At 40.2% G+C, this 26,011-nt stretch overlaps 2 protein-coding genes across 4 annotated transcripts; both read right to left on the bottom strand.

Moving 5' to 3' along the window:
* Positions 1 to 94: 94 nt before the first annotated feature.
* LOC139115933 (uncharacterized) lies at positions 95 to 10,445 on the bottom strand. 2 transcript variants are annotated; one of them, XM_070678366.1, is made up of 7 exons: positions 10,087 to 10,445; positions 8,869 to 9,193; positions 6,503 to 6,702; positions 4,660 to 4,786; positions 4,144 to 4,341; positions 2,920 to 3,087; positions 95 to 1,832 (listed from the first exon to the last, which is right to left on the bottom strand). In XM_070678366.1, exons 3-7 carry the CDS (start codon positions 6,653 to 6,655, stop codon positions 928 to 930), a joined length of 1,551 nt encoding a protein of 516 aa, XP_070534467.1. In that variant the 5' UTR covers positions 6,656 to 6,702; positions 8,869 to 9,193; positions 10,087 to 10,445; the 3' UTR covers positions 95 to 927. The 2 variants fall into 2 exon arrangements, with proteins under 2 accessions (XP_070534467.1, XP_070534468.1); XM_070678367.1 differs by lacking the exon at positions 4,144 to 4,341 and having other exon boundaries at positions 10,087 to 10,444.
* Positions 10,446 to 11,648: 1,203 nt separating this feature from the next.
* On the bottom strand, positions 11,649 to 26,011 carry LOC139115932 (uncharacterized). 2 transcript variants are annotated; one of them, XM_070678364.1, is made up of 6 exons: positions 25,872 to 26,011; positions 25,276 to 25,463; positions 18,994 to 19,117; positions 16,654 to 16,848; positions 15,967 to 16,134; positions 11,649 to 14,931 (listed from the first exon to the last, which is right to left on the bottom strand). In XM_070678364.1, the coding sequence occupies exons 2-6, from the start codon at positions 25,417 to 25,419 to the stop codon at positions 14,279 to 14,281; spliced, it is 1,284 nt and encodes a 427-aa protein (XP_070534465.1). In that variant the 5' UTR covers positions 25,420 to 25,463; positions 25,872 to 26,011; the 3' UTR covers positions 11,649 to 14,278. The 2 variants fall into 2 exon arrangements, with proteins under 2 accessions (XP_070534465.1, XP_070534466.1); XM_070678365.1 differs by having other exon boundaries at positions 16,654 to 16,845.

Genomic DNA, 26,011 nt, shown 5'->3' with positions numbered 1-26,011 from the left:
TCAGGGGAATATTTCTGGCTCCGAATTTCAAGCATCGTGGGAAGAGATATAGAAACGTTTGGTCACACGTAACAAGTTTGAGCTTATCCGAGAGTAAGGTTTTAAAATGATTTATTTTCTAGCATTGTGATGTTGAATTACCAGTGCGCTCAAAAAGGCTTCTGAATCAGTTGAATTATTGGCAATGATCATTTCCATTGTAAATACCATAACACTTTACACATACAGATAGTATCATAGCTGAAATAAGTTGAATTTCCGAAGCAATTCAGTACATGGTGTGCGGCATGGCTCATCTTACCGACATCATCGTGAAATTTCGGTGGAATAGCTATTCTTGTTCCTGTCACATTATTTCGCTTTTCACTGCACTGTTCATTACAAAATTCTGATAGAAATCCCCAGTAAAAACCGAAAGTACTCGACAATAGATAAACGATAAAATTAGTATATTCTGATTTTCATATTTCAAAATGTCTAGTCTACATCTCCCCTAAAGTAGATTATTTGAAAAATCAACAAATTCACTAAAATTGTCCATCTTAGAGTAAATACAAAGCTTAGGCATGAGTTCTTCGATATATTCAAGAAATAGTGATTCTTTGGTGAGTATGGCAGTACGTTCAGCACAAAGGCTAAATGTATGTAAATTTACAGGTGATATCTACCAAAGAGTTCTGGCATTTGACGTTTACTCCAGCGCATGGCAATGCAAAAGTACTGCAGCCTTCAGTGAACTTTTGCCGCCTCTTGGTGTCTATCATTGTATCAAACTCCACCGACACAAAACTTTCACTGTTCGTTAAATTTGACGCGAAGGTAGCTGAGTTAATGCTCCACGTTTAGAAATGTCAGGCACCCACAGATACACTATCTGGGGCAAAGTTTAGACTTCTGGACATCAGACTCCCGGGGAAGTGGGGAAAACTACGAGCCCTGCTCGCTCGCGTTTTGTTGTCCATTTTGGGGGGACTCCGGGTTCACTTTCTTCAATCTTTTTTGAGCCACGGTAAGCTCAGCCAGTAATTGAGACATACTTGGGCCTTGTTCGACGGTGTCCTTTGAATCTTTCGCCGACGAATTTCTTGATGGGCTAGGGTGTCTTTCAGAATTAACAGGTGGGGGCGGTACCAGATATCCTGCCCCTTCACTGTCCTGCTTTTCAACTTGGCCGGACGTCGTTGAGTTGATCTTTCTTCCATCGATGGCGTCCATGTCGTAATCTGGAGCCGGTTGCCTTTCCATGGAGTTCATATCGTAATCCGGTGGTGGGATGTCGACCGGAAAACTCTGTCGCAATGTCTCGTACTCGTTTGATTCTATCTGTGGAATATCATCCAGAAAGAAGGACACTTTCTTGCGAACTCGTAGGCTTTGTACTGGTCGTATATTCCTGTTCTCATCGTCCGTTCTCGTTCGTCTCTGCTTGTGTTTTCTTTCCAAGTTCCCGTCGATTTTTACCGCCTTGAATTTACCAGGAGTTAAGCCACTCGATGCCGCTGTCGCCGCCGAAAACGTAGAAGGTCGGCCGTCGTGTCGACGAAACGGGGAGGAATTGTACAAGTTATATCGCCCAACTTTCATTTCTTCGACCCTAGAGGGCGACAGACTCGGTACGTATACCGGTGATGGCGCTGTTGCACGAAAGCCATCGGGCGATCTCTTGATGCTTGCGGGCCTTTCTGGCAACTTCGGAGGGTTCGTTTGAGCATCTCTTGAAGTCCTTGATCCTCCCGACCTCGGCGTGATTGTCAGAGTCCCGTACGGTTCAAGTTCTTCGTAGAAATTCTGCTCGAGTGTATTCAGATTGCCTTGCGAAAACAGCGAGATATCTGAAAATGTGGGAAAAGGATTAACGGAAACTATGGGAAAAGGATTAACGGAAACTATTATCAAACCCACACCTACAGCAAAGTGATAAGTGTATGAGTGAGGTAGGTTGAAGAAAGTATGTACTTTTATACAACTGAATTTTCTACAACATCAATGCTGCCGGCAATATACAGGCTTCCTGTCTTTTAACTATTTTACACCAGCACTAGAAGGATGGTTTCATCAATCACGTTCTGCCACAGAGTAATATCATAGACAGAGTGGCAACACTTGCATGCCTTTTGTTCCATGGTCGTCTCGGTAGACTATTGGCTTTTCATATTAAAATGAGCTTAAAAGGTGTTAAACTTTTCGGAGGCTTCGTTTGCGGTTGATAATTACACGAGATTATGCGAAACATGCGACGAGATGGCATCGTACTGCCAGTCGCGTAGCAACCATAGTTACTTTGTGAGCTCATAGGCCAGAAACACCTGCCTCACGCCAATCAAAACATAACACGCCAGCAGTTTCATAAACATGTCCTTTCTTGGCGCACGTGTAAAAGACGGTATGACTGACTGTAAACCATTGAGTAAAACCAGACAGTATCGATAAAAGACTTTCAAATTTGGTTCAAACACACTCATTATATATTCATAAAAATATGAGAGGAATTTTTAAAACGGTAAAACCCACTTTCCTGAAGCTCAAAACACTCCCGTTTTCGCCAGCACATCAATTCCGATCAGCACCACACGACAACAACAACACAAGCTTTGTCGAACATACTTTCGCTTAACAATTGGTGAAAATCCGGAAATTACCGAAGGGTGCATGGTCGGCACTCTTTGGAAAAGAGAGCCAAGAGCTTCGTGAGGCGAGGCAACATGGATTGCTTACGTAACCGCTTCACGCCTTAAACAATGGCTGTTGCCACTCTGTCTATGATATTACTCTGTGGTTCTGCCAAGTCTTTCCTAAGTTACTAATTGTACGAGTAAATTTCGCCTTTGTGCTGTCCATTAAACAAAATTTGTTCATACACGTGGTCATCCTATACGACACAAAACTTCTTTTAGAAGCATGTACAGTATGTTCTCTCACCAAGATTTCCGGGCGACTTGTCGAAGTTGACCTTCTTCTTCACGGCGTTGTCAAAGATAGCACACATTTTCTTCCACTTGTCTCGGTTACCACTTCGTAAGCCTTGACCGGTGACTACACAGAGCTTTGAGTACATCGGTATGTTGATGACAGTCTTGTCGAGAGTACCTGCATGTTGAAAGAAAAATGTTCAATGGTAGACGGTAAATCTCGCGTCTACTGTCTATGGCTAACGGATGAAATAATGTCAAGCTTTGAGTTTTCAGCCTGAGACGTACATATGCTATAGGGCCTACTACGATCACACTACAGAGTTTAGGTTGCCTCTGAGTCAGCCTTGGTTTTCCATGACAATTTTTTTTTGTAATACACCGACTCCTTTCTCTTGTAAGCAACAGTGACAAGTTTATAATCATGTTGCAATATATCTCTATCACCACACAGTGATGGCGGAGATTGAAGTTTGGAACGTGGGACAGTAGGAGGGTCACATTTTAGAGAGCAGAGAAGGGCAGACTCACATTTTAGAGAACAAGGTTTACCTAAATTCCCCCTGTCCATCCCCTTATAATTACCGAAGACTCCCGTATCACAATCTTGCGCCAGGCCAGGGGACGGCCTTGGGCCTGAATGTGAACCTAGTGGGCGAAATGTTAATTGTTTGACCTCAAAGCAGTCCAATCTGTTTGGAGCACAGAACGTACTTGTTGAGTAGTAAGGGCATTCAAACCCATGCCAGTGGCAATGTGCATGGATTTCAACCCCCCCCCCCCAAAAAAAAACCAAAACGATTAGGGCGATCGTTTCCTTTCCAGCAATTAAAGCTGGCGTTGTTCAAAGTCAGTCGATAGGGTTTATCTCGCTAGGCGTTCAAAAGTAAGCAAATGGTTAGACAAACGCCGATATGGTTTCCGCCAGAAATCAAGTTACAAGTCTTGAGTCAAAAATGTGACAACGAAAAAAGTAACCCAAACTATCAAACATCTTCAAACGGGGAGGGGGCGCTCAGACCCACTGGTAGGGTCTGAAGTGAAGGTCAACGACACGTTTGCTTGCTACGAAACGCTCTTGGACCGTGTCGGACAAAATGCATGATAAGCAACTGTATGACCTTAGACATACGCACTTTATTTCATTTGTCCAGTTTCTCTTCAAAAGGTGGTAAGGTGAAATAAGAATCGGTTACTCTCAGGCTTCTTTTATGGCAAAACACAGAAAACTTACCGTCATTAATCGCATTGCTTTGTAAATAGTGTTCCTCATACATTTTGATCAGTGTCAGTTTACCAAAATTGTCGCCAAGTCTGACGCTGTCGTCTATATACTTCAAACCAAAGACCAGCTCGTTTTGAGAAGCAAATCGCACGTCCAACGGAAGCGCATTCCCTTCGACAATTTCCCACAAGTGCCTGGAGGCGCCCTCTGTAGGTTAATTAGAAATATCAGCGTCATGGAGCAAAGCTGGAGCAAGCAAACAGCTTTTTGTTCGTACACGTACGGCTCACAGTCTCCGAAAGGCAGCTTATTATGTACAGATAAAAAAACCGAATCGGATATGCGAAAGAACAGGCGAGGAGACGGAGTACAAAACATACACATTAGATAATGTTGAATTGCATTATTGCTAAAACATCCTCCGAGTATTTTTCAGTTTTTGACATACTTTTGAATACCAAATTTACTAAATAATATACATTATTGAAACAATGTGGCAACTATGTGGTTGTGCAGGTAACTTACCGGGATAACCATTTCTGAGTAAGTCAAATTTGCTGAATCTGTACTGGACCGGTATGCTGAAGTAGCGCCCTCTCTTGTCCATTGCGATGACTCTCTGTTGTCGTTGGAGCCGATGAATCCGTAGAATCTGGACGAGAAAAAGGCATTATGGGGTGGAGACAGTGGGAATTTAATGAATTTTTAAGAATAATGGCAACATGCTGGAAAACTTAGTGTCAAACTTGTACCGCTCGACAAGGTAAGGTCAATTCAGGAATGAGGGGTGTAGTTAGCAACGTTACGTAAAAAAGGCTGGGTGGATGGTAGACTTTTCTGCCATTGCCTTGCTTGTTCAATGTACGTCATCCGCGAAGATAGATATAGTCAAGACCGAAATCTTACACATGTTTAAAACATGGATGCTTTAAGCGTTCACAGCGCAAACCACTACATCGCTTTAATATGAAAGTGCAACAACAGCAGAACAAGTCTGTTGATGATAAAAAGTAGAATTTGGAAGTAAAGAAGTTAGGGTCCATTGCGATTCTCCTGTTTGTGACACACTTTGTGATTGGATTATTTTATAATTCACACTTTCATATGAAAGCGATGTAGTGTTGCTAAGTATCCCGCTCATTCCTACGTTTATATACATCTGTAAAATTTCGGTCTTATTTGTATAACCTTCCCTCCAAAATGTGTATGACGTACATTGAACACAAAGTACAATGACTGCTTTCATTTGCCGGAATACTGGTGTTCATTCTCGTACATGTTGTCGTTGTGAACTGCGAGTAGCACTGACAAGCCGGAATATATCAAAATATAACATTCACCGTTTCTTTGGAGACTGATAATTGAGATTCAGTCACTCTTTTTTCCTTTGATGTGTATAGTATCGATATTTGACTAGTTGGCGGGTCATATCAAATTTTTTGCAGAATCATCTCACCAGCAACAATACCCTTCAACGTATGTTGGATATATTTGTATATCCCCAGACAACTTTCTCGAAACAGAGCACTGACTGTTTGAAAGCATTTCCGCGTTTCATATTATCAAAGCGCCAAAACATTTATTGATAGATTAAACAAATATCATTATTTCTAAATTTATTTTAGCTGAAATTTGTGGTGAAATAGACTGTAAAGCTAGGCATGCTTTCTTGTAATGTCTCGGAATGTCAAAAATTAATCCAAAGTATTTTCTTTGTATGGCAGAATACGATAACTCGTCAGCGCCATGATTTTACCACCCATGGATTTTTACGTATATTGTGTGTATGCATATCTGTGTGCGTAGAACCATGGGTGTAAATTTTACATCCATGGTAGAACTATGCAAGATTTCCAACTTTCCAAGCTAATGCATTTCACAGAAAAGACCCGTTTTATGGTTACAAGCAAGACAGTTAACATGAAACAAATCTGAAGTAACCGACTGCATGATAATTCCAAGTAACCAATGCTAGAGGTATTCATGTTATTTGTAGCCAAGACAATAAGTATGTCTCTCATTAAGGGTATGAGTGCTCCCGTAATGCATATGAGGTAGGTCCATGCACAGCACAACTTCAACAGGTTTATAGACTAGGAAGTATAGTTACGTAATAAAACATTGTCTAACTTTATTACAGTCAACGTAACATGCTCATGAGACCCATTTCCTACCGAAATGTGTCAACCAAGTATTGCTTTTATGTTGCCCGTAGATATCCCAACTAGCTGACTTAATTTCGTAAAACAAGACTTGTGTAAACTTGTTAGTATAAAGTAAAAGTGTGAAAGGACGAACGCCGTTTCGATAGGGCGAACGAAGAGAATAGAATAATCGAAAGTTGAAATGCAACTACAATACAACTGACCTGTTCATTTGCAATGCTGTCTATTTCATTTGAAGCGTAAAATCCTGTGGTCACTTTCACCAGGACAGGAAATCTACACTCACGTATGACTTCCTTTAACTCATACGTCCGGGGTGACCAGGCAATGTCCTGGATTTTTGCCATTGTGCTCATCCGAATTAGGCCGGTCAAGGGGTTACGTAATCACACAACTGGATACCCTGAAAAATAAATCTCGTCAGAATGAAATGGTTTTGTTTTCTCAGAACGATTGTGATGGGATTCAATAGGATTATGGGTCCGGCACGGCAGTCGTGATCTTCTGTTATATGAAGCCATTCATGTACAAAAAAATACTACATGGGGATTACATTTTGAATGAATCTCTTAAATGGGTATGTATTTGTGATTTAATACTGGTCGTTTTGGTTCAGCTATGGAGAGCAATAACCTCCATGGTAGAGGAATTGTGTGTTGCTTGCAGTGCTTCAAACCTCAATGCTCGTTAAGATATTCTGAAGGTTCCATTTTCGGCATTCTAATACAAGATAAATCTATCTGGTACGGTTGAATGCTTCAGCCTGCCATGAAGTATTACACTTATTATATGACTATTCTTCCAACTGTTCTGTGGGTCAGGAATGTTCAACATATTGCACAAAATGACTATACACATTCCGGTATATTTGTTCACACACAGTCCCCGTGGTTCACAAACGAGCCTCCCGTTTTTTCACCTCACTCCTTCCCGTGCATACATAACCCTTCTTCCTACAAATAATGCATAAAAGGCCGCCATACACCGCATGGTAAATATAATTCAAACCAAAAGAGCGAGAAATATAAACATGTAAACGATAAAAAGCACAAAGCAAAAATTTGACAATATTGACAAATGTCAGTTTGAGCATACAGGGTTCCACCTGTTGCACATGGTGTTTCTTATTTGCTGTCCATAGAAAATGTTTTACTGTTGAGATAGCAGAGCCAGCACTCCTATCAACTATGCCTAATGCAAGGCCAAGTTTATATGTCTTCTTGCAATCAATTCCTTTCTGACCATAAACAAACGATGGAGAGGAACCTTAGATGGTTCTTGGTTCTAACAAATCAATCAAAATAAATTTCCTTATACTAACAGTGTACTGTTTGACGCAGGCTATATTGACAATGTGCACAGTGTAATGTCAAATATTATTGCACAGTGTAGTGTCAAATACTACTGCATAGTGTAATATCAAATATTAGTGCATAGCGTAGTGTCAAATATATTTTATTGTTCACTGCAATGTCAAATATCATTGCTATTGACTGAATGTTAGGTCTGGGATTGAATTCATTTGTAAAATAACGTTACAAAATGAACCCAATGCATTGTCTTTGCAAGACTGGTCGTTTTGTATTTGAACAGATGTTCACGAGAAGTATGAGAATTCGATTTTTCGTATAATGAAAATATTATAAAAAGCTACACTTATTTCCAGCTTTACGTCGGAGTGCTCATGTGAACCTCAAAATAAAGTGTTTTGGGCTTCCAGATCCGTTTTCAAAGATTTTTTCTTGAAAAATGAACGAATAGTTTAGAATGCAAACCCCGAGGCAGATTGTAGAATTTGCGACATGATGTACTATTAGGGATGAAGCTATATTGTGGGTGGAACCCAAATAATTGCGCAAGGATGGTAAATATTGACAGTGACTCTGTGATGTCTCGTACAGCGCCAAGGGTATTGTGTAAGGACCCTGGGGGTCGTCTAAATCAGGAGCTGCGTTCTACGTTATTGGTTTGTCAGAAATGTTTCAAAATTTAATACTTTCACTCGTGAACATGGTCCTTATTTGCCCGTCATCGTCTGACCCACGCTCGAATGCCAGTACAGCTTGTTGAATGTCAAACACAACGCTTTACGCCTTCAAAGCGAAGTCATACAGCTCACAACGAAACGTTATTCGGGTATTCTAAAGAGTTTATGACGCACGCTGCCTATGCTATATGCTGTTCTCTGTGTGAGAGAACGGTGCGGCGTTAAACTAGGCAAACCGCTTGACCTGCATAACATTGTCAGAAAGCGACTCTGACGTCAGGTATATTTGTCACAAACACCAACTATATGCGACGTTATGAAAGGCACAGAGGCCATTAGCTATCTTACGTCACTTGATACAAAAAGTGAATAATCCTGTGATTTGCTCGTATTTCGGGACTTATGTCGGGATCAGTCACAAATACGGGAAGTGACAATGTAAAACTGGAATAGGTACTGTAAAAAAAACTCCAGTCCCAAGATAATGTGTTTAGCTTTCTTAATACGTCTCACTCCACCCAAGCAAAGGCAAATCCATCCGTCGATAAGTGCCTCTCTATAATGACTGTGACAGAAACTTACCATTGGATGTCAAAGCTTGGCCTTCAAATCCACTCGCGCGGTATCGAAGTTACCATGACAACAGGTGGTGAGCCAGGTAGGTGCAAATTCCGCCGACGTTCACAGTTGCACTGGGGATGGGCTGGCCTGGTGAGTGGTGTCGATGACGAGCAATGACCGAGGTTATTGTTAAATCCCCGCGATTGGCATTCAAATGATGTGTGTGTGAGTCCCGAGTAAATGAAAGGAATGACCAACGCCTTCGCTCTTTTGTATGGTGACGTATGCACAACAATGGACGGCATGTCATTGCACGTCGGCGTAACGGAAATCGATATGGAGCCATCTGCAGGCGAGGATTGGCAAGGCCAAAAAAAAAAAAAGAAATGTTTCTGGTCAGGCCTTTCTTTAAAAAATGGTGCGGCGACGCGGCTTTTTTTTTTTTTTTTTTTTTTTTCCTCCTCAAGGGAGGGAGCAGGGTCAGTTAAAGCACCAAAACTTAGCGGCTAATTTTCATAATCATTTGCATATAATTATTTATATTTGCATATGGATGTAAGCTTGCACATGCATCCACACATACATGTACACTCACAACAAAATGCAATGGTAACACACAAGTGTGCAGTTTGAACATCATGGAAACTCTTTATTACACTTAAATAAATCATCACAGTATTGTAATTACAATTGCAATTAAAACAGAAGATTCAGATTGAAACTTTGAGAGCAGAAATGGTTCGTCTGATTGGAGTTTCATTAATACATATATTGCTAATAAATTGTCAAAACTTGCCAACAAGAGGAAAATTCATAAGTTTAAGCTTTACACAATTCAAATGCAATTGAGTTTTATATCATTTTTGAACGACAAACACCGCGAATAATTTTTCAACACGGGGATAGATTTCAACCAGCGGCGGCCCCCCCCCCCCCCCCCCCCCCCCCCCCCCGCATAACTTCTACTTCCACTGAACATCGTCGTTCGATTCTTGATTTTAAAAATACCACCAAGATGATCACAAGACATGAACTAAGTACAACTAGAAACCCTCGAAAATCAGGTGTAAAATCTTTCAGAGAACGTGTCAGAGTGGAACCACACGCGACGCCAGGATCAATGTCAACACGTTATAAACCTGTCGACCAACATGGCCGCCGCCATATTGAAATTTATGCAATGTGATCGTGATCGTACTCAGACAAAACTCATCGTTGTACAATGATAATCAACCTCACCAGTCAACTCTTGTTTCTTTTGCGGTCCATTTCGTTGATCAAAGCATGGGAATGTGATCAAAGGCCCTGCTAGTGCTACACCGCCTACCTCTGTGAACACTTGTCCGCGATGTATACTGTCTTTGTTGGTCGTAATAGTCGTTCTCTGGAATGAAAATTTGTGAACAACCCAGCCGATTCTTCTATTGTTTTAACGTTCCTCTCAACACTTCCGGACAACTTATCTGATGCATATCATACTTCACACCTTCCACTCTTTCACCAGGTTAAAAGTTGCAGTGAGCGCTTATGTGTAGACAACGCATGCATCAGCTGGTAGCTACGCAGAGCGTATGAACTAAAGGATGGCGGGAATATTTTAAAGCGCAGCGGGGAGAATCAAAGCGTAGCGGGGGGGGGGGGAGGCGAAAGCGTAGCGGGACCGCTATGGCCTGGGGATAACACTGAGTTTTGTAGTTTTATCAATATAGTAACATTTAAACTGTTCATGCAGTCACTGATCATGTGCCCCAAAGAATTTTCTTTCTCTTCAGCCGTTTTGGTTTGGTGTTATAGTAATCAGTATGTAGTTTGCCACAGCCGCCGGCCTCAAACCAGAAAAAAAAAGGGTGACGCGCTGTTGTTCAAGTGACGCGCGCGCTGACCAGAAACATTTCATTTTTCTTTTTTGGCCTAATGCTGCAACGATACATGCTGTTCAATAGGAACAGTTGCTAACAACATCGCTAACATTTCAATTCTAACCGTATTAAATATCGGATTATTAGGATATACCACAGTCCCCCCTTTGTGGAGGGACAGTGGTTATAGTACATCTACAGGTTGGGTGACTACTGTATTTAGGCCTTGCCAGAAGAACATGGGGAGGTTGGTGTCGACACTTTGCCAGCTTGCGAAAACATTTCTCTCCCTATTTCTGTTGACCTGCCAAAATAGTCCGAAGAAGGCTTAGTTTCGTTAGTGTTTTGTGACAGTTTCTTTATGAATGCAAATAAATTGGTAACTTCGAAATATCAGACAAATCCACCCTTTTAAACAGTTGAGATATCATAAAAAAATAGCAGACATGGAAAGTCTCTTTCTAATCTACTGGTAGAAAGCTTCGCCAATTCTTAGCAGTCGGTTTTCCAGACATAGTCTCACCAGGAACACTCAAATTAAGCATAATGTCTAAAAATAAGACACAGTTATCGTTTTTGGATAACATTGATTAAAGCTGAAATTTGATCATCTGAATTCAATTCATTTATCTATTCCCTCCCTCCCTCCCTCCCTCCCTCCCCAATTTTAACTCTTCTAGTTCGACTTCCAGTTCACACAACAGTCGGAAATCCCTCAATCTCTATCCTGGCGAAGTTGTACAATTACACCCCGAGAGATCGTTGGATACATGGGGTCTCAAATTTCGCATCGTGACCTAATTTTAATCAGTGAACCTTCCGACTGACCTGAAACCCCACGGGGGTCAAAGGTCACACTAGTATATCAGACTAAGATCATTTTCCCCTTCAAGTTATCCATAACGAGTACAAAGTGATCATCTCCCTGGCTTTTTTACTATAACATCTGAATTATATCAGAGAATTAAATCACTCACAAATATTTTTACTCGTATCTCTGATCATTTAATGTTTCAATATATCAATATACATTTTTTTATATAAAAAACATGTACAAATTTTATACAGGAAATTGTAAAATTACGTACGGTTTTCGAAATTGTAATGGTCTACAGGTACAATACTGAAATACTGCACTATACACTGTGCCGTTTGGCTGATACATGCACACTTTTACGTAGACTTGACCATCTTTGGTTTATGACGTAATTTACACAATGGATGATTTGATAGTTTGACCCGGTCTCCCCTTTACGCACCACAGAAATCCTTGATTACAAATGAGGTTGTGCGCAAACAAATGCATAGTAGGAAGTTCAGCCATTCGAAATTGGTATCGGAAAAAAGAGTATAACTTTGTCTGTTTAAACTGGTTTAATGCTGTGTTAACAATCAGACGTATGGGTGAATTGCTCCTATTAGTATTATCTAGAAACTGGCCATGGTGACACAGAATCTTAAATTTCAACCAAGAAGACAAATAAAAACATGAACATTAAATGTCTTTTGTCTTTGATGTCAGCTTAAGGCAGAATGCGCCTCGGGGACACTTATTGGGACTCTCAAACTTTTACAATTCTTTTCTGATCTACCACTTGTGGGAAAACTTTTCAACGGCTTAGTTTTTCGGAATTCAATTTTTTTTTTCTATAGAGTGAACACAGGGATGGCGGCCATTTTGATTTTAAATATCGGTAAATCTTGCGGGTATTTGTTTCTGTAGTACCAAAGCACGATAACCCCCGATTATTATTCTTGATTTTGAAAGAGAATGGTTGAAAGATACTTTAAGGAAAGTTTGAGCAAAAGTTTAAATCGTTCACTTTGAGGCGCATACTACCTTAATAATGCACAAATACCAACCCAAAAGCACACATGCACCTGTTTAACACTATACAACGAATAGCGTCCTCTGAAGCTGAGTTATTGACCCATACATCTAGCGTAAAAGAATACAGTAAATATCACAACTATTTTTTAACATCAAATAATTTCACTTTTGGCCTGGAATTCAGTAAATTGCACTTTGAGAATCAAGGGATAAGAATGAGAAATGTGTTCATCTGAGAAGTTCATCTGTGAAGTCAAGTCGCTAGTGTTTGGCAGCTTAACTCAAGGATACACGCGTGATTTCCGTTATTTCATAATTGATTTTATCGGATTGCAATCAAATCTAAAGCCAATGAATCACGTGACTTCTCCAGTAAGGGATGGACCATTATGTCTTGGGGTGGTGGTCAAAAACAGAAAAAAATCAAAGCAAAAAATTAGGGGAAAAATCTTCAGACTTGTTTGCAAAATAAAAAAAAAATCAGAAATGATAAATCTGACAGTTTACTTGGAAAAAAATTAGCAAATCATGATTCACTTGGAAAAAAATCAAAAATTTACAATTGTAAAACAATTATTCACAATGTGATTGTTCCCACCCTCACCTCCCAAGATATAATGGTCCGTCCTTAAGTTATTAAAGATTGACTATACGTGGGTAATACAAATATAAAACAGCAGAAAATGCAGGTCTGCAAGACACCAAGAATGAGATGGTTCCATTGAATAACTGTAGCAAAACGAGAAAAATGCCAGCTAATAACGAACCATGAATATCATAGCAACCGACAAGAACTATGTTTTACATATTTATCCTAAATTAATATCCTGAATAAATATATTGCTTATGACGTTCAAAAAATAACCATTTATAGCCTCTTAACTGTTAATCATCATCATAATTAACATAAAAGGCCTTTCTTCTTGATAACCTTCAGTTAAACTCTGATAAGTTTCGGATTTCTCTTTAAATACAAATACTGATTGTTCCATCATACTGATTAATAATATGTAGCATTGCACGATCTGGCAAGTCTGTGACGCAAAAGGTGTGAGGTCAAAGGTTAATGCGGACAAATCAACATTATAATACTGAAGCTATACTTACGCCACGCAACAAGGTATAATGCTAAATCGGTCTTGAGGAATATCCATTTGTCTTTTGAAATTATTTCTCCGATAAATCTCCACTTGTTGATAATACGTTAATTCTTTACTAAACCTTTTTACTGTCTTGAATCTGATAATCTTCATCCTCCCCCTAGCCTATGTTTAAATAAACGATCCTATCCCTTAACGTGAGTTCATTTAAGAAATTTTCTCGTCGTTTTCAAGATATGCAGTATGACGGGGCTGTTGGCGGAGACAGTATATTTTCCAAGTTCAAGAGTGCATTGGTCACCACTTACACTTGCTCCAAGTCTGTCGTAATATAAATATCAAAAAATAATAAACTGAAGGAATAAACTTCCGAAGACTGCCGCGTTCGCGGTAGGTTGTTCCGTAGATCTTCGGGTTAAAGCGTTGGTCAGCCAGTAACTGCTACCGAGAAAAGTAGAGCGACTGGGGGGCCAGTCTAGCCAGCACTGCTGATCGAAAATAAATATGGTAAGTCATATTAAAAGACAGCAATCTTCATCCTTTCACAGAAACAGATAATAATACTTGTTGTCGGCAGCTCTTGATATTGTGGGATGAGTTTGTTCTCATTCGCGTCGGAACATACGGCAAGTGCTCCCTCTTTAGAAGAAAGAAAACTTTTTCTTCTTTTGTTTATGGTTTTCCATGACGAATACTGTAAGGTTCAAGGCATCTACTTTAGCCACGCCCATTTTATCGGTCAGATGATTGACAGTGAGTTGCTTCAATGCAAACCCGTCTATTTCCCGTTCTTCGAAAACACTCACTAGTGATTCCAAGTCCAGCAACTGGAGTAGATTCCCTACTTGGACGACCGAGAGCTTTGTCAAATCCGACGGCACTTCATCCAGAGATTTGAATTTTTTGTCTGATTTGCTACCTTTCTTAGGTCCTAGCCTATTCTTTTCGGCCTTTTGAGTTGTTTTCGTCGCTTTTTTCTTCTTTTCGAAGTCATTCTTCGGGATTTCCTTCCGCGGTTCCCGTTTCACAAGCGTGACTCCGTCGTCTGTGTCCGAGAGTGGCCGTATAGGCTGCCGCGTGGGGGCGCCTTTGACCGGTGAGGGCGGCAGAGGCCTCTGCGCCAGTTTCGGATCAACCTTTTTTTGTTCCATAGCAGGTTTCTCGCTTCCAGTATTTAGGTTGTTCTCGTAAAGGCGAGACTTGCGTGATCTTACCCGTATGTGTTGGCTGGGTTCGATGTTAGCGTAGTCTTGTCGGTTTCCTTCTGTGCTACCAGGTCGGTACACTGAAATATCTGGACATAATAAAACAAAATAACACGCTGTGATATATTGTAATATTTTCATTCTATTCTTCGGTCGCATTCCATAAAGCATTTTTTCTTTCTCTTTCTTTAGTGTTGTGAAATACGAGCCCTGACCTTTTAAAGGTAGTTCGCAACTCGAAAATGAAAAACTTTTGCCTGAAACTTTCCTCAAGCAAGCGTTCGACCATCCTCTTTCTCCTCTTTGAAAAGTCAAGAATAATAATCCGGGGTCACCATGCAAAGTTTGGTACATACTAGTAAAACAAATCGCCCGATATTTACCAATACAATGTATTTAATTTAAAATAGCCGCCATCTCGGGGAAGGAGGATAAAAGTCCTGATTTTCAAAAATAATTAGCTGTTGAAAACTTTATTTAGTGAATATGATCTTCAAAAAATGAGCCTCCACGAGACGTAGGGCAAAAGAATATTGTAAACAGTACATTGGGTATTGACACCATTGCAGACTGTGCTGACAAGTATAAACACTGGAGCGGTCTTCCCCTCTACCGTCTATGTGACAAGTTGAACATGCATTTGGCTATATTCTCGTGAGTTGGGAAAAGTAAAAGAAATGTGTTTTACCAACAAAACAACATAGCAAATACATCACAGGTTATAGGAAATTGAGCTTCAATCGTTCATTATTGAATTTTGTGGCATTTAGCAATATATCATCGATAATTACGGGAACGTGATTGCGCATGCGTGATCAACATTGCATGTCTACACAGTTTACGTTTAGGCTTACATGTAAATGGAATTCACAAGTCTACAAATATGTACATACCATCACAAAGAAAATATGTTTTGACAGGTTTAATGAAAGGGAACGTTATCCAACTCATTTTATCGGTCGCCGGAGTTGAAGTATTTCCACATACGAATAATACATTATTGAAAATCTTTTCACAAGTTAGGCCTAAAGCCCCTGACTAAATCATCGGTATTACCTCACCAATTGGCTGACCGATTAAAAGCATCCATTCAAGTATGGCGGAATATTATACAAAATCCTTACCCGTGTTTCCTGTTTTTGAGCCGAAATCCACTTTCTGTTCCGCTATGGCGTTGTACCGTTCTACGATTTCGGCCCACTGTTTGTCGTCGCCGCTCCGTAGCCCCTCGGCAACACAAAAATGTGATTTGGTGAACGCCGGAATCAAGATGATCTCCACGTCCAGGTCACCTGTTGATGCAAAACGATGCGAATTATCCCCGTGTTAAAGCATTGGTGTCGCACCACTGTTAAGCTGCTTGCGAGTCAGATCCGAAAGTTAACAGTTCTGTACATTTGAAAACAACAGTTCTTTCCAACACTAAAGGATACTCGATTTTCGAAATCAAGCGCTGCCTAATAAAGGAGATGTATGCATTATTTCTGTTTTGTGTTCCACAAAAAGGATGAGTATTTTCGGTAATACTCTTTGAAATGACTTTCTTTTGTTCACACCCAAATTCGGCGATTGAAGTGAACAAGACTCGTACATCAAAACACGAACATAAATCAAGCATCGGCCCTCTGATCAACAATGTAATTTACATTTCTGACAGTTTTTCCTATTTCCCTGTGAATGTGGCGAGGACGCGGCCATTTTGAAGAGTTTGTTAAACTTATATTCTATTGGCTGGAGGTGAAAGTTGAATTGCTTCAACCTTGACAACGTGTACACGGCCATTTAAACAGGGCATTCTAAATGTGACCTACCGTCGTTAATGGCGTTGGTGTGCAGGTACGATTCCTCGTAAACCTTTGTCAAGGTCAATGTGCCGAAATTGGAGTCCACTTTGACGTTGCTGTCGATGAACCATGCGTCCAGTTGCATCTGATTCGAAAACTGGACTTTCTTCGGCAGGTTGTTGTCGCGAAGTATCTCGGAGAGGTACTGAGGCTCCGGCCCTGCTGGTGAAAACCAGACGAAAATGACGTCACAATGTAGCGTTCGATGCCAGTTCAACAAAAGAAATAATTAATACGCGTATTTGCGAAACAAAAAATCGGTTAAACGTGTCTGCTCTCAGAAATAAGAGGATTGTGGTTTCCTCAGATAACCGCAGGAACGTGTTTTTAGGAGCACGGTTTACCCGTGAACCTTTCACAAACATATATGTATACAAGCACGTCGCATTTGATTTGCAATGTTTATTGGAACTTCAGTATAACTCGTAAACGGGGCCCTGTTGATCATACATCATCGCTGAACTGCAAAAAAATATTGAATAACATGACTATGTCCGAAAATTATAATGTAACTACACTTTATGATTCAAATTATTGCATTAAATGTAACCCTTTGTTCAAAAATATGTGAGCGAACAATCTCGCATACATATAATATTGTACGCCACGTTCATGTGCTGTAAATGTCGTCCAAGTCAGTACTTTTTGGCGGTGGATACACTAAAACATATATTTGCGTACACGCATGAGCCGTCGCTTGCCGAACCTGACCTCAAATAACACACAACTCAGGGTTCTGTATGGCCGCTAATTTTCCGGACCACGGCGGACGCTTTCACACACACACACACTCCTTATGTATAATATTGAAGAGCTAATGAATCAATTGCTACAACAAAGTTTGTGAAGTCGAAGACAAAGGCTTCAAAGTCGATGACTTACGGCCGGTCCTTTCGAGTTTAAACCATTCCTTCTTGTCCTAGCGACAGATCTCTTAATTTCAACAGCAGGAGAATAACACTCTCACATTTTACCAGTTTTATGTTCTTTGAAGTGTTGACAGAAACTGGACTCTGGGATTCCGAGTTGTGTGTTCTGTCATACCAGAAGCATGTCAAGTATTTTTACGTATTCAATACCTAAGCCGTTTTACAGACTCTATTGTTCCGAGTTGGACCCACTCAGCATCGCCGCTCGATCATCCATGACTGCAACCTCGCCAGCCAGACCCTCGATGCACCATCTCACCGAATACAGTCTCTTACAGTATAATGGGAACATTTCAATTACAAGTCTAAAAGACCTAACCTGCTGCAATTAAGATTTTTCTATTGAAGTGAACTTGGTGTTCTTTCTCATTTATACCACAGCCCCTCTATCTAACATCATGTGGTGTGAAGCGATATATAATCGAGCATCCATTGACGTCAACGGTAAATTAAACTATCCCTTAAAATTAATTAAAATATTCCCGTATGTCTAAATGATTTTCTTCGTGTCATGGACGCATTCAAAACAAAACGTCTCGGCCTCCAAATCTCGTTTTATCAATCCATCTTGTTCTGAATTATGTATACGTTTTTTTCAGTGCTGAATGAAAGAGGTGTGTCTATTGAAGGTTTCAAGTTCAAATTATGATTCAAAGGGGTGGAAGGATCGACCTTTTTGCTCAAAACGTACGGGTCCGGTAGCTTTGCAGTTTCTGTTTTTCGATTTTACAAACGCGGGGAAGGGGGGGGGGTTCCCCTTCAAGACGACGACCCCTAGCGTACCGGTATATTTGACCCAAGTTTGGCTTGAGTCTTCTAGTTTCCTAAAATGAGACATAATTTCCGACAAATTCACACTGTTTTTAAGGCGTAAGTAGACTTTACGCACTGTTGATCGTAGATATAACATTGGCAGTGGTGTGATGATGAAAGTCCTGCTCTTTCAGTAAATTTGCAACGAGAATACTACGCACCATGAAAGAAACACTTTTGCTGAATAACTTGACATACTTTGTTCAAAATTTGGTACATTTTCTATTATTCGTGAAAAATCGTTTCCCGATAACGGTTTGTCAGTTTTCTAATTCCCGTTTGAACACATATTGTGCGAAAAGAGTCAAAAAGTGACGGAGACGATAAGACGACACACAGACAAGGAGAATGTGGACGACACTATCGAAATTTTCAGGCCTGAAATGTGGTTGGAAGAGTTACCTTGTACTACTGAAAATTTGACGATGTCAAATCTTATTATAGATTTTAAGACACCGATGTGATGGAAATGCCGAGTACCGGAATGAAAGCCGCTTTTAATTTTTATCTTATGACGATGTTATCTGAAATAGAAATGATTTATATCAATAAATGATGAACATACTTGATGAGTTGACTGGCAAAGTCTCAAAGGGAATATCGTAGTCCACTGGGATGCTGTAATGGCGACCTCTCTCGTCCGTTGCTATCGCTCTCCTCTGCTTATAAACTTGGTGAATTCTAATGACCTGAAAAGTTGAGATTAGAACCAATTAGTGATCACTCAGGGGAAAGTAGTCAATAGTTGATTAAATATTACAGTCTTTTGGGAAATCTTCACTAGAAACTATGTTTGTCCTTTTGTTTATATTGACTCAAATCGGCTACGGGTGGGCAGCAAAAAAGACTGTTCGATGGCGAGTTCTTCGCGACCAGTAATTATTTCTTCGTATGAACTTGTGGGGAATGGGTCGACGGGCAAGTTTTCCACATTAGTTGGCGAAGATTTTCACAGACTCTTGGAAGAGACCTCACTGAAGGCGAAAGGGATAGCGGCGGTGACTTTTGTAGTGGGGAGGGGGGAATCAGGGAGATTTCTCGGTGGTCAGTTGGGGGAGAGGCGTAACGGATGGGGGTGATTTTCAAATCATGATGGGTAAGCATTTACGAATAGACATTATTTGCCCCTGCAATCAGAATAATACATAAGCATGTTAAAATACCTCTGGGTACATTTTCTCAGAATTCGCTGGTTGGCAGTCCCTGGGATGGATGTGTGTGTTGTATGACTAAAACCTGCCTAAAGTAAGATACCTATTGGGCAATTTACAGAAGATGTCTGATGCCAGTCCAAGTTGTATGGCTTATTTCACTTCTGATTTTTAAAGGGAGTCTTTAATATTGGTGAGATATCTGGACATTGTTCACTGAGCTGCATCAACTTTGTTCGTACTAGAATAGTCACATGTTATGTCATGAATAAATTCACCGCTGTTGTCGCACAGAACCAGAGATGAATTCAGCGTCGACTGTTGGCCAATACGGAGTCTGTTAAATTCCAAAGGCTCTGTTGCTTTTCCAAAGTGACAGGGTCAATTTTCTAGTAGGTCACATCTTTGTACGACATGCAAAAACACCCAGGCCCTAATCGTTCCCACAAAACTTGATATTGCTATTGATACCGGCATAAAATACATGCCAAAACAAGTTGAAACAGGGCTCGAAATTAACTTTTTACCTTGGTAGTCCACTTGGGCTACCATTTTCTGAAGTTGGTAGCCCAGTGACAATGGCTGGTAGTCCATGAATATTTTAGTTTAGGGATACTGTGCTCGTCCCAGTATAAGCCCCCGGTTCAGCAACACAAAACAGCAGTAAAACTTCTACTCGAGAAACCCAATGTTATGTGTCACGAACGCTTAATTTATGCTAATTTATGTACATTTGTAACACTTTCTATCACTTTCTAAATCGGCTTATACATCCAAAGAAATTGTAACTTTAGTAAAGAAAAACAGAAAAAATATTCTCATGATCTTTATGAACTGGCATGCCTTGTTACACCCGAGTCTCTCTGTACAGAACGTAATACATTGATACTGATCGACAACCATAGATAAAATACAGCGAAACTCAGCCACGATTTCCAAGCACAGTGTTTTATATTACAAATCAAACTGACTACACAATCTCTTGATATAGAAGTGAAAGTTTTGTGAAATGTCAGCATCAAAACCCCAAAACTTGACACAAGTACGTCATGTATGCTGCCGATCAACAGCATAGTGTGAACTGGCATGCAAAGACTGCACACGGAAAAGCAACTCAACATTCTAGTATCAAACGCTCTGCATCTTATGAAAAGTACAGCATAGTACTGAAAATTGTAATAGTAACCAGAAAAAACTCTTCACAGATGAAAGGATAATTGCTTCAAACAAATGAAACTACATGTTGACTGCATTTAGATCGTCCAAAAGTGACGGAAATCGCACGCCAAGTATTTTATGTCAGAGGCTTTAGTAGTCCGTGTGGGCTACCATTTCATGGACTTTGGTAGCCCCAGGGAAAAGTTGGTAGTCAGTGGACGCGGGACTACCGCTAATTTCGAGCCCTGTCTAAAACATTATAAGTGTACTAACACTGAGCACTGTACAGGAAAGTCGTGACGATAGCTCACAAGATCTCTTCCACGGACTTTATTCCGGTGGAAGGAATCATTGTAAGCATGAACGGTAATGAAATTACCACGTCTTCAAGAAAGTGAACGTATCTCAGATAATGGACACACAAAGCGTCTTGCCGTTCGATAGGACTAGCCAGTAACCCGTAAACTAATTATGTCTGCTTTGTCGACGATCTAATAATGTTCCCGCGTACTTGCATGCCATCTTCTGTCTCTACGGTATATAGAATAGAGTTACTGTGTGTATACACAGTATACATGTAAACCATGGTTGCTGGCGAGCAAGTTGTCTATAAACGTAAACACAAGATTGCCTGTCTGCATGACATGAGGTACTGCTTAAATCGTTTCCAGGACGGGGACAGATATTTGGACTCTCAAATTTGTCAAATACTTATAATCTACCACTTGTGGGCCTCATTTTGAGCTTGAAAACTTTTCCCCGTCTTAGATTTTCAATCGTAAATTTTGTCCCATAAAGTTAACACAGGGTGGTGGCCACTTTGATTTCAAAAATTTGATAAATGTCACCCCTGTCTGTGTCTGTCTATATATATATATATATATATATATATATATATATATATATATATATATATATATATATATATATATATATGTGTGTGTGTGTGTGTGTGTGTGTGTGTATATATATATATATATATATATATATATATATATATATATATATATATATATATATATATATATAATGACCCCAGATTTTTATTCTTAGTTTGGAAAGAGAATGGTTGCAAGTATAATTTAGGAAAGCTTGAGCAAATTTTAATTCTTTCATCTTCGAGGCGTACACCACCTTAATTAAAGGTTTAGCAGCTGTAACTGATTTTTTCACAGTTTTTACTTTTGATGTCTACTGCATTTTTCTGTACTACCAAAAAAGCATGTTTAAATACGTAGTAGTCAGTTATCAACAATAAACATGAGCTCAGGTCATTTCGACACGATTTTATGAGAATAACGATAAGTGTGATACAACAACGAGTGATACAACATCGATAATTCTTAGGGGGACATAAAACGTGTCTACTGATGGGAGCTCTAAGCGAAAAATTGTCCGACACCACCGTCGTTTGCGCGCAATATTCAAACAAGAGCTAAAATAGAGTCGTTGAAAGACCGACAATTAAACCTCTCAATAACGTAATGAAGCCATGACTGGTGGAAATAGGGAGAGGGGGAGCTTATGTGAAGCGCGCTTTCCCTGTCCAATTTATGTATGCAATCGAATAATGCAATAATATGTAGGTCAGTGTCATAAATAAATGTATTCTATTGAATGAGTGAATGCTGTCATGGCGACGCTTTCTTATGACGTCAATAATCTGTTCACAATGTGTATTAGATACATGGGAGCAATCAATAATTTTATTTGTATTTTATTTGTCTACTTCAGGGCCGCTGGCATTATTGTGCCTTATGGTGGCTATTACTACCGTGTCAACCGTTGGTAAATCTAAGTGGTACATTGGTGTGTCCCTCCCGTCTTATTGAGAATTAAGTTAGTAAATTATATAAATTGCTGTGTCTTTACGGGAGGACTGCTAAAATGACCTCGCATGTTTGACCTCCAAACAATGATCCAATTTGAGGTTTAAACTGTTTTTGTCATGAAAGGTAGCAGGTCGCATCCTGGTAGCCATTAATCACTTGTTGCCGCAGGGCATGTATATTCAGATATTCAGATTGTAAAAACTGCGCAGATCACGAGTACTTGCCTCGGCGTTGAGTCATATGTGTAAATAGTAAATAGTAGTGCAGCCTGTCGAAATTAGGGCGTTGCTTTCCAACCGTGACAAACATTCTATATACCCTCTCTCCGATATATTTCTTTATGTTTATTAGGGCGTGTGATAATATTAGCTCTACAGTGTCAGTGGCGAGTGCAAGGTCGACAATGTGACATTGCTTATTTTTTAAGAGACGCGCGACTGGACAACCGAGCGACGGCAGTCACGTGACTAGCAAAAATAGCCCCTCTCCACCTTGAAATATATAATTTAGCTGTTTGGATTAGCATACAATTATGAAAATATGTCAATTAATGCCACTCTTTAACGTCAATGCCATTTTTCTCAAAGTAATTTTTCTCAAATCTTTCCTTGATCGGCTGCTTTGACGTGTTTGTTGGAGGGGAGGTGTTTTCTCACTGGCAGTACCACAGCTATTGGTTCCATACTGACTGACTCCCAGAGGGACTTGGCGATGACAAGACTATCATAGAACAAACTCACATGACAATGTATTCAGATCATTTGGCTGCTGATTGTTTGCAAGAGACTATTTTTAGCACCACCGCACGAAAGTAGATGTAGCCTCAAGCGGAAAAGAACACAAACGCGTACGATCCTTGACCATTTCACATCGGTGATCAGGTCTAGGCTGATTACGAAACGAACTGAATGCATTGCATTTTCACATTTTAGGTGGGGAGCATTTTCGCATCAGTATATTCGACGAGTGCCATTTTTACCAATGCGGCGCATCTTCAAGAAGGTAGCTGGGGCTCTAGACGGGATGATGGGGACATAAGTTCACGACATATTTTTAATCAATTACTCAATTCTATTAGGAAGCCACTCGGTGCACGTTTGCTGTCAATTGCACACAACATGTATTTGTAAATACCGTATCGCCTGTTGGTATTCTCAATCACCCTTGAAGTGATTCGTTGTATCATCACGCTGTACGCTGCGTGTTTCCCCGTTAGTTTCAATACTATATGCTGATAAAAGTGTAACAATAGAAACACAGTTCACCGCGTCAGGATAAAAAAGGAACCATAATAAATACAGAAGTCCCATCGTTACATCACGGAACTGGCCAGCGGCAGCGAAGCTAGGGTTTCTGTCTGTTCTGACAGGACGTTGCATTATGCAGTACGATAAAGTATTAGTTCTCACGAAGGAAGCACACCTGCATCTGTGATTCACATCATTGGAGAATGACTCGAGCGTGAGGCAGAATGCTCTTCAGGCTCGGGAACTGATATTCGGAATCTCAATTTTTTCAGTTCCTTTCTGGTCTACCCTTTTAGAGGCTCATTTTTAAGATCTTGATAGAAGAAATATTTTCACATGCTTACTTTTTCGAAAATCGAACATTTTATTTTCAACAGCGGGTTAACAGTGTCAGGTGTAGCGCCCTTTTTGATCTGCAAATATCGGTAAATATAAGGTAATGTTTCTTTACTTGTAATATTTGCACGGTGATCCCCGATTTTAACGCTTGATATGGTGATAGAATGGTTGAAAGTTTCACTTAGAAAAGTTAGAGCAAACATTTAAGTCTTTCACCTTCGAGAAACGTACTACCTTAAAACAACGGTGTACACATCCGGGACTAATATGGAAGAAATTCGAACTTTTTGTCATATTTTAAAGAATACTGCATGACTGCAAATTGCTGAAATATTGGATGTCGTGAAATAAATACTGAGAGGGCGATTTTATGTTAGCCGACTTAATATATTCATCCTATTGGTGGATCCTGTTGAAAGTATTGGAAATCAACATGTGATATAACATGCATATTACATCTCCTGGTTGACCTATGGATATTGTTGGCTTGTTTAGTTAAGCGCAACGTCGTACGTAAGAATTACAACCTCTATTGCCAAATTACCTAACGAATCGAAATGGCTATTATGGTTTGACCTTCCAGAACAAATGATTTACAGAAATGCCAACGGTGACTTTTGTGGCACACTTAAAATCTCAAAGCTATGGAGCAAGTTTTCGTCACGTCAAGTCACAAGACAGTGTATAATTAAGGATCAAGTGGTGCACTGCGATGTTTTGTTCGTGTAATTGCCCCCCCCCCCCTCCAGTGACTCATTTTTTGGGTGGAGTAAAGTTTATTGAATAATACTTGAAAATAAACCGTGGCTGATTAAATATTCTTTTCTTTGCCCCGCAGACAAGCATTCCCGACATACTTACTTACATGCAAAGAATAACAAGCTAATGAATTTTGTCCCACCGTGGATTGACAGTGGTTCCACCCACATACTGTAGAGTCTCTCTCCACTATCCATGCTTTTGCGTGATTGGTACGCTTTGTGCGCTTTCGTCCAACTAACAGTTCACTTTGTTGAACATAGCAAGGGCCACATTCCCGTGAGTTAGCAGAAGATTTATTGTTTTCTAAATAATGCGCCTAACCATAGACAGTAGAGAAACTGTCCGTGGCCCAACATACCTGGAGGTTTTCAAGCGTGTCCCTGTCGTCCGTTTCGTGCGCTCCTCGGGTCACTTTGAAAATTTTCGGGAGACGGAAATGCTCGACGATTTGTTTTGTTGTGTAGTGGGCTTCCGACCACTGGACGTCTTCGGGCAATGCCATTTGCGCTTGTTCCGCTGAAGACCAACCAGGAAATGAATCTAAAACTAAGATTCAGTAACATGAAGGATAATAAAATATGAGTCTTATATGATTTAGGTTTATTTCTACAATAATCATTTTTAGCCCTGTTTGAACCACTGTACGTGTACACGTAGCCATTGTTTTTACTACCAGCATACCGATGACACTTGTTGATTTGGCGTCGGAAACATAAAATTAAACGATCTAAAACAATATCCATTGAGAGCGCTTTCCCGTTTGTCGAAACTACGTATGCGAGCACACTGTTTTCCTACACGGATGTGTAATTGGGTAAATTTGTCGCCGCTGGGCACCGAAATAGGTTTAAGCACATACGTTGCTTCCCTGTGATAGCCTTACGGTCATTTCATGAAACGAAACTGACAACTAAAAAGAACTTGAATTTGGCGTCTCACCGATTCTATACTCACCTACTAAGCTGGATCTCTAAGTCCTTAAATGATGACGGCGATGGCAGCTGGTGTTGATTGTAATTAAACTATATTCTACAACAAAGGCGTCGTCCCGTCGACAGTGAGAGTGACTGGCTCGTCGTGTGCGTGTGTAAATC

This window comes from Ptychodera flava, chromosome 17 (assembly GCF_041260155.1).
Source record: "Ptychodera flava strain L36383 chromosome 17, AS_Pfla_20210202, whole genome shotgun sequence".
Classification (NCBI taxonomy): Eukaryota; Metazoa; Hemichordata; class Enteropneusta; family Ptychoderidae; genus Ptychodera; species Ptychodera flava.
This window is presented reverse-complemented; position numbering and strand designations above follow the sequence as displayed.